The sequence below is a fragment of the Hordeum vulgare genome, chromosome 4H (assembly GCF_904849725.1).
Source record: "Hordeum vulgare subsp. vulgare chromosome 4H, MorexV3_pseudomolecules_assembly, whole genome shotgun sequence".
NCBI classification, from domain to species: domain Eukaryota; kingdom Viridiplantae; phylum Streptophyta; class Magnoliopsida; order Poales; family Poaceae; genus Hordeum; species Hordeum vulgare.
This window is the reverse complement of record NC_058521.1, coordinates 396,702,618-396,711,381: the sequence shown is the minus strand read 5'-3', so window position 1 is coordinate 396,711,381 and position 8,764 is coordinate 396,702,618. Positions and strand designations below refer to the sequence as shown.

Here is an 8,764-nt window from a genome sequence, read left to right as displayed (position 1 = left end):
TATGAGTTTTCCACTTAATCGCATATTCGAGGATCATAGCAGTTATATCATAGAATATAAACTCTTAATTATGAATATGGAAATATAATTGTATAATATTATTGCCTTTAGGGTATATTTCAACACTACTCACATATGGTCATGGAAGCAACAAGGCTGATGAATAAGCTTCTGATGATAGATTTCTTCCCCCGCATGGTGTCGGAACAAGCCTCCAAATCGGATCTCTTTAGAGCAACAACTTTCGGCGGCGGAAAAAATCAAAGAAATTTGGTACAAAGTGTTTCGTGATTTTAGGATTTATAGGTGAAAGACTGGGCGAGAGATTATGCACATGGCCCAACATGGCCTAGTGGTGCGGGTCCACCCGTGGCCACACCACCTAGTTACGTGGGTCCCCTAGCAGGTCTCGACACTTTCTGGACTCCTCATGATGCAAAAAAATCATATTACATTCTCCGGATTTTTGACCTCTGTAGACATGGATTTTCTGAAAAGTCAACAACATGCACAAAACAACAACTCGTTTTTTGATCTATGTGGACATGGATTTTCTAAAAAGTCGAGAACATGCAGAAAACAACAACTAACTATGGGCACCTAATTAATAGGCTACTCGAGAAAAATAATATAATTTGGTATAAAAAGTATTCGAAATTAAATATTATAATAGCGTAAAACAATTAGAAAACATATGTTTGAGACATATCAAGTAGTGCTGATGAGCACGATGACAATTGGAGATGCGGGGTGACAACGACATGAGCGTGCAAGGAGGAAGAAAGAGAATTGGATCGAGGGGATTGACCTAAATCTACTAGGATTCGTTTTCTCTTCTTTAGGAGAGGGGGGGGGGATTTCATCATTGGGGGAAATACAAGATAAATAAATTGTCATGTTTTGACTAGAACCAAGCTCAAATGTCTGCAATGACATTTATGGATGTGACAATTGAAGTGACGTTTTAAGTTCTAGAAATGTTGTAGTGGTATTTCTGGGAATCACAAAAATTACAGCGGTATTTATCGATTAACCATTTTTCTTTGATTTTGAAGCATACTTTTTTTTTCTTTGAAGAACTGAATTTGAAGCATACTGTCTATTGAAAAAGAAAAGGTCTGTAAAAGAAGGCCAAGGCCGCATCTAGGTTTTCCGTTGCCCGGAAAAAAAGAAGTCAGGCTAGGGTCTACAAATACGGCCCATCGTCTCTCGTCTGAGATAAACGCCTGGCAAAAGAAGTGGGAGAGAGAAAGAGCTCTGGACGACTGAAACCCTACCCGGAGCCCCGCCCCCGCCGCCGTCGCCTCTCCCTCTCGCTGTAAGAGTTGGAAACCCTTTCACCCGAGAATCCGTCTCTCTCCCATCCAACCCGATCTGATCCGGCTCCTGCGTCCTCCTTTCTAGGTTTAGAGCCGTCGCGCCGCCAGCAGAAGAGGGGGTGAAGAAGGCCAGCGTCACCATGGCGGACGAGGAGCAGATGGAGCGGAAGGAGGAGGCCACCGAGGTGAAACGCTCTCTTATCGGTTTCTCTCTGCACGTCTGTTTCGGCGGATTCGTCTTTGGTTTGGACGGCGACTAGGCTGCCAAACCAAGGGGAACGGATATAATTTCGTGCCTGCTGTTTGTCTGGTTTGTGAATTCGAGACGATGGGGTCCATCTGTCGATTTGTATGCTTTGGTTGAAGATGTCTAATCTGCAAGAGCGATTTAAGCTGCTAAGCCAATGGTGGTTGTGTGACGTGTAGTCAGATGCGGTACTGCCATGGTTCGCTCTACGGGCAGCAATTCTTATATTTGCTAAACGTACGAGACTTAACAATTAAGCATAGGATTTGAAGCTCGTGTAGCATTAAACAGTAGTACGTGATTTTTTAGGACATTTGAACTCTTAATGTCTGCCTATGCTGTAAGTAGATTTTTCTATCAGATGACCTAGATTTTTGCATCAGACCAGGTAAACAATTCATGTTGGAGATATTGGTGTTGTTATGCATCCCTGCCAATGACTATCATGGAAACAAAAGTGTGATGCTAACATTTGAAATTATATGTCACCATAATGTTGCCTTGTACTGAAATTACTGGATAACTTCACTGTTTTTATTTGACGGGCAAACAGTAGGGGAATCCCTTCATTGAATGAAGAGGTGGGAAGAAGACAGTGTGCTTCACTGTTTATTAGTATTAGTATTATGTTTAGTTTGGTTCCAAATAGTTGTATTCCAATGTTTTATATATTTGTTGTGCCATGCTTGTATTTCCTGTCTCTTGTGCACATTTATTGATAATGTTTATGATGTTTTGCAGATTGCACCTTTTGATCCAACCAAGAAGAAGAAGAAGAAGAAGGTCGTCATCCAAGATCCAGCTGATGAGGTTGATAAGCTGGCAGAGAAGACAGAGGGCTTGTCAGGTCTGTGTATTGATGCAAAAAAAAGATCTCATTATCTGCTGCCTGTTGTTGCTGAAAGTTTTCTGCATTATTTTCAGTCACTGAATCTGGCGAGCCAAGCTTCGCGGGATTGAAAAAGAAAAAGAAGAAAGTTGTGAGTTCATTATGCTGAGTTTGTGCCTCTGCTGTGTTTTGCTTATTTCCAATGCTGTTTGAAAAAGTTGTGAGATGTCTATTATCTATTTTGTACTCCCCAAGTCCTTTTAGAGATTCACTATGGACTACACACGGAGCAAAATGAATGAATCTACACTCTAAAGTATGTCTACATACATCCGTATGTAGTCCGTAGTGAAATCTCTAAAAGACCTGTATTTAGGAACGGAGGGAGTATATGACATTAGATTATGTTGTCATGTTCTCCTTTCTCATGCCAAACCTAATGAGATGCCAATGCAATAAGCCACTACAATGCCCAAGCCTCAGGGTTCATCACTGTTGAAAATACTGTTTGGACTATCAGTTTTGTCTTGCTATTTGCTCTAACTCACCGATGTTCAAATTTCAGGTGGAACTTGATCCATCGCTTGTTGAGGCTGGAGATGGTGAAGACACTCTTGGTAAATATATTGATATATTGATTGTCAGTATTTTATTTATCTTCATTACGTTCGCTGTTGTATCTGAGCATGTATGTAATGTCCAGATGATCAAGTCGGAGAGGATGAACAAGGAGAAGGGATTGTGCTGGGTGGAGCAACCCAATACCCATGGGAAGGAACTGATAGAGATTACAAATACGATGAGGTAATTGTACTTCCATGTCTGTTTAATTAACATTTTACTATCCTATTATTGAATGTTGACAAATGACAGACCATTAGTTCTGCGAACAAACTAATATTAAAGATCATTTGTTTAATCATTTCATTTCAGTTGCTTTACAGTGCATATTGAGAAGCGTTCTTAAGTTCTTTCTGTGTGCTTTTTGATTTAGTTCTTTGTTATTTATTTATTAGATGCTATTGGTACATGACGAGAATATTGGATAGTGCTCAGTTTCATTTTGGTGAAATCTAATCATCAAGCTGTTTGGTTACAGCTGCTTGGCAGAGTCTTCAATATCCTGCGTGAGAATAATCCAGATCTTGCTGGTGATAGACGAAGAACAGTTATGCGGCCTCCTCAAGTTCTTAGGGAAGGCACAAAGAAGACAGTTTTTGTGAACTTCATGGACTTGTGCAAAACGTAATTCTTCTTTGTTTTTGCCCCATATGATATTGTTTTCTGTTACTTTGTTTTATTTGAATATTTTAAATTTGATTTGAAAATTGTAAGGCTATCATGAGCTAACTTAAGTGATATTTCCACTTTTCAGAATGCATAGGCAACCTGAACATGTGATGATGTTTTTACTTGCTGAGATGGGAACAAGTGGATCCCTTGATGGGCAACAAAGGTTAGTTATCAAAGGAAGATTTGCCCCGAAGAACTTTGAAGCTATACTCAGGAGATACATCAGTAAGTTTCCTTATTATTCCTTGACCTAGTTTCTGCTCCTTTTTGGCTAAAGTTTATGAAGTCCTGGCTTTTTACGTGTAAGCATAACATCAAATTAAATATTTCAGCCTGCAGCTGTGTTGCTAAAAAATCACTACAGTTGTTTTTGTTTTCAATTTTTCAATTTTTAAGGTTTAGTTATTGTTGTGCGTGGCCATTTTACCCTGTGGAATCAAGGGAATCGTACCAACTTTAGGGCTCCTTTGATTCAAAGGAATTCTATAGGATTTTTGGAGGATTGAAATCCTTAGGATTTTTTTCTACATCGGTCCTTTGATTCATAGGATTGAATCCCATAGGAACTTTTCCTATGGAATCTTTTGTACTACATTTCATAGGAAATCTAACATCCACTCCAATCTCTTTTTACAATTCCTTTGTTTTTCCATTGGCATCAAACACTCCTTACTAATCATATAGGGTTCAAATGAACATGCCACTCCAACCCTCTAGTTTTCCTATTCCTGCGTTTTCAAAATCCTGTGAATTAAAGAGGCATTGAACTTCAGTGTTCTGCGTTGAATATAAAGGTTGGTAGTTTTATCTGAAATTAAAAGGCACCATGATGCCAAATAATCCTTGCAAGTTAACTCCCAATCTCTAATGGCCCCAGTAAGAAAGACGTAACTATGGCGTATGAAGTATGATGGTCACCTGCTGTGAATGAGCTTTATATTTTTCTTGTGGCATGATCGTCCAATCATAACCTAGAGCTTCTGGACGTGGAATAGTAATCTCAGCTGCTTTTGATTTCCTATAAGCTCAATGGACTAACTTTTGCTGTCTCCACGTTCACTTGTTTCAGATGAATATGTCATATGTAATGGATGTAAGAGCCCAGATACCATCCTTTCCAAGGAGAATCGGTTGTTCTTCCTTCGTTGTGAACAAGTAAGATTGTTACACTCAATTACTGTGGGAAATATAGACCATTCATTTTTTCTACAATTACTGACTTTCAGTTCAGACATTTGTCTGAATGATCTTTAGTGCTAGATCTAGACCATTCATTTTTTTTTTACAATTATGCTGACTTCTGGCTCTCAACAACTGTTTCGAGGGGTTGTATCCACTGCAAACTAGTGGCAGTGGTAACTATGAGAACATCGTATTGGTTTATTGCTTCTTCCTGCAGAGTGTGTATTACTATGTTTGTTTTGACTCTATCCCTACAACTGTTTTGACTTCCGCTTCCTACCTTTGGATGAATCATCACGAGAGTAGCAATATAGTATTTGTCTCTGTTGTCATGTCGTACTTTTTATCAACTTTGCCTTTGAGCTGCCAGGTTGCATTATATGACAAGCATTTGTGTGATAAATGTGTCATACTTCCTGCAGAGTGTGTGTTACTATGTTTGTTTGCCACTTATGGAGGTCTTTCCATGATAAGCTGCTTAGTTATTTGATACGTTTGACAGTAGGTTCTGATAATTTTACAAGCATCTGAGACTTAAAAGATGTATCATGGGTCCTTCGTGTTCCTGTTTATTGTTTTGAACTAATATCGTTTTATTTGCATTTGCATTAGTTATTACTAGTGGTTCCTGTGCTAGTAGGATATCTTGTTTCTACCTATGATGAGTTGCAAACAGTATTGCCTACATTGTTTGATCACTCTTATGAGAACTTCTGCAACCTCTGAGGATGGAACACTGCCTTTTATTTGACCTAGTCTTCTATGCTGATGATTAGTTGCAGAATCATTTTTCCTACGTTATTTGAAAATTATTTTGTGGCAATAATTTTAACATCTAAGGTTTTTCAGTACGATGGTTCTTCCGTTTGTGTTTATTCTTTTAGCTAAATGTGTTATTTATTGCTTAGTAGTCATTCCTTGGCTGCCTACCTATGATGAGTTGCGAACTTTATTGCCTACATTGTTTGATCAATCTTATGAGAAACTTCTGCAACGTCTGAGGATGTAAAAAAATGCACTAAATCAATTAATCTTCTTTTTTGTATTTTTGTCATTTACGTTTACATTCCAATACTTGTGGCTTGTGGGCTTTCTACCTATGATGAGTTGCAAACCTTATTGCCTACATTGTTTGACCAATCTTGTGAGAAATTTATGCAATGTCTGAGGATGGAACGTCGGCAACCCTTCGGCGTATGAGGATGGAACATGTTCTTGTCCATTCCAACGCCCAAAGGGTCAAAAGGGCTACCGCAACGGTTTGACCAATCTTGGGAGTATTTTGTTTGCCCTAGATTTCAGATGTTAGTTTGCATTTCTGGGGTAGTGCTGATGATGAGTCAAGTTATTGCCTACATTGTTTGACAAATATGTGATAATAATCGCAGCAACTGAGGCTTGTGCGTTATTATATGATCATGTCTCTTTTGGCTCTTCTGTTTTTCACCTGCCTGCCTCTAGCTAAAAACTAATATGCTTCTGTGGCCACTTTACCAGTGATAAGGTGCTAACCTTTATTGCCTACATTGTTTAACGAACCTCATGAGAACTAATGCAACATCTGAGGATGAATCATAGCCATTAATTCGATCTGGTGCAGTTTAGGATTTTCTTATGCACACACTAACGTTTGATTTGATTTATTTACCTTGATCAGTGTGGTTCGTCAAGGTCAGTTGCTCCTATCAAGGCTGGATTTGTGGCGCAAGTTGGGCGTCGGAAGGCTGGAACTTAAGCTGCTCTGTCAACGTAATCCAACAATTTGCCGATTTACAAACAATCTTTATTGTCCAGCTTATACTGTGCCTAGACCGCCTTGTGGTTTTTGTTATTTCGTGTACTATGAATATGAATGCTGCTGCTGCTGCTGTGAATTTCTATTTATCTCAGAGGATCTAAGTTTGCTGCCTATTGCTGGCTCCTTTGCCTTTTGTGCTTGTCTGGTGTTAGTGAGATCTGCTTGAGTTGATATGTATTATTTCGTTCAAACGCCCCAGTAATGGAGGGATGTACGGTAGCCATTTGGGCGGTTGGAAGGAATGCCAACCACGCAGCCCCGTTGGTAAGGAAAGAAAAATCCCGGCAATCGAAACACAGCCTCACAAGAAAACAGGTCGTGATAAGAGGATAAGCCGACGTGTCCTTTGTGCCTGACCTAAGCTATCAAACGACTGGAGCGAAGCTCGCTGCCTCCCTTTGCACAACCTCCTCTCCCCGCGCCGCATCCTCGAGCAGAAAGAAAGAAAGAGATGAGGTCTCCCGTCCCCGCAATGCTCACCGCCCCTTCGGCAGCAGCGGCCGTCGCCAAGCCGCTCCCCGCGGCTCGCTCCAGCACGACGGCGGCACTCCACGCGACCGGCAGCAGCAGGCGGGACGTGATGACCGGCACCGGCACCGGCGTGGGAGCCGCGCTGCTGATGGCGCTGTCGCCGCAGCGCGCTCGTGCGGCTTCGGACGACGAGTACGTGACGGAGACGACGGAAGTGATCGGGAAGGTGCGGTCGACCATCAGCATGGACAAGACGGACCCCAAGGTGGCGGACGCGGTGACTGAGCTCCGGGAGATGTCCAACTCGTGGGTTGCCAAGTACCGGCGCGAGAAGGCGCTGCTGGGGCGGCAGTCGTTCCGGGACATGTACTCGGCGCTCAACGCCGTGTCGGGCCACTACATCAGCTTCGGCCCCACCGCGCCCATCCCCAACAAGCGCCGCATCCGCATCCTCGAGGAGATGGACGCCGTCGAGAAGTCGCTCAAGCGCGGGCGCTGAAGATAATGTGTGTTTCCTTCCGTCATGAGGATGAGGATGAGGATGGGATGGCCATGGGGTACCTCGCGGTGCTTGTCCCGTGCGTGGGTTCCGATTTTGAGCCTCGACTTTATCAATTGTTTCTACGACTTGTCTGAATCGGCTCATGATCCACATGGTGAGAATATTGTTGGCCTTCCTTGATTTTGTCTTGTACTGTATCAGCGTCTTCCTTGTTCCTCCTTGCATTGCGTCTGCCTGCCCAGCGCAGTCCAGCTGCCGAGCGGAACGGCTTTGTTCTGTGGATGGCTAGTGTTAGTGGATTCACAATGACAATCGTTAGTGTTGTACTGTATCAGCGTCTTCCTTATTCCTCCTTGCATTGCGTGCCTCAACACAGTCCAGACAGTGCTAGTGGATTCACAATATCATTCTTTAGCTGCGAGTAGCAATGCTATTGGCAAAACACGAAGGACTTTGTATTTGCTTGCTACACGCAATAAGGTTTGCCAGTGTGCTATCGTCGTTGACGGGCTACTCATGTATCTTAAAATGGAGTACGTTACGCTGAGTTTTTAGAGGGCAAAATAACTTCCGTTCGAGACAAAAAAATTCTCATTAGCAAGTTGCTAGACTTTTCTTAAACTACAGTGCATTTTGAAGTCTACCGATAGAGGCCAGGGGTTATCCTCGTTGACGGGCTACTCATGTATCTTAAAATGGAGTACTTTACGCTGAGTTTCTAGAGGGCAAAATAACTTCGGTTCGAGCAGGGCCGGGCCATAGATATACGGGCCCTGGGGCAAGACAACAATAAGGGGTCCTTGTTTACTCAAAAAGCTCAAAATATTTTATATTTCAAAACCAAAGTAATATCCAATACATAGCGCAGTCTGATGATTTTAATTTGGACTCTAAAACTGACAGTACAATTTATTTGTCGATCAAGTGAACTACATCATGATAGTAAGGAGATGAAGGTCGACAAAAGCTCTCTTTTTACAAAAGCTTGCATTCCTAAATTTGAATGAAGACTGTCATTTTGTTCTGCAAAATAAAAATTCCTGTCAAAACTGGTTGCTACATAAATCTTTTGTGTTACCATCAAATAAAAAGTTAGGCATGAACTTACATTTGTTTCTCGATC

General features: G+C 41.6%; 2 protein-coding genes and 5 non-coding genes across 7 annotated transcripts; all 7 read left to right on the top strand.

The window, feature by feature from the left end:
* The first annotated feature begins 1,208 nt into the window (after window positions 1–1,208).
* LOC123448713 (eukaryotic translation initiation factor 2 subunit beta) lies at window positions 1,209–6,781 on the top strand. Its single transcript, XM_045125688.1, has 10 exons — window positions 1,209–1,318; window positions 1,405–1,504; window positions 2,308–2,413; window positions 2,491–2,546; window positions 2,961–3,012; window positions 3,099–3,199; window positions 3,495–3,640; window positions 3,771–3,913; window positions 4,758–4,843; window positions 6,528–6,781. The coding sequence occupies exons 2-10, from the start codon at window positions 1,460–1,462 to the stop codon at window positions 6,603–6,605; spliced, it is 813 nt and encodes a 270-aa protein (XP_044981623.1). The 5' UTR covers window positions 1,209–1,318; window positions 1,405–1,459; the 3' UTR covers window positions 6,606–6,781.
* On the top strand, window positions 5,522–5,603 carry LOC123451524. The gene has a single exon (XR_006632372.1). It is a non-coding gene; the product is annotated as a small nucleolar RNA SNORD34 (small nucleolar RNA).
* LOC123451528 lies at window positions 5,795–5,877 on the top strand. Its single transcript, XR_006632376.1, has one exon. It is a non-coding gene; the product is annotated as a small nucleolar RNA SNORD34 (small nucleolar RNA).
* LOC123451525 lies at window positions 5,963–6,045 on the top strand. Its single transcript, XR_006632373.1, has one exon. It is a non-coding gene; the product is annotated as a small nucleolar RNA SNORD34 (small nucleolar RNA).
* On the top strand, window positions 6,196–6,272 carry LOC123451526. The gene has a single exon (XR_006632374.1). It is a non-coding gene; the product is annotated as a small nucleolar RNA SNORD34 (small nucleolar RNA).
* LOC123451529 lies at window positions 6,360–6,442 on the top strand. Its single transcript, XR_006632377.1, has one exon. It is a non-coding gene; the product is annotated as a small nucleolar RNA SNORD34 (small nucleolar RNA).
* Window positions 6,782–6,882: 101 nt separating the features above from the next.
* LOC123448714 (photosystem II repair protein PSB27-H1, chloroplastic) lies at window positions 6,883–7,972 on the top strand. The gene has a single exon (XM_045125689.1). It carries the CDS (start codon window positions 7,120–7,122, stop codon window positions 7,636–7,638), a length of 519 nt encoding a protein of 172 aa, XP_044981624.1. The 5' UTR covers window positions 6,883–7,119; the 3' UTR covers window positions 7,639–7,972.
* Window positions 7,973–8,764: the final 792 nt, after the last annotated feature.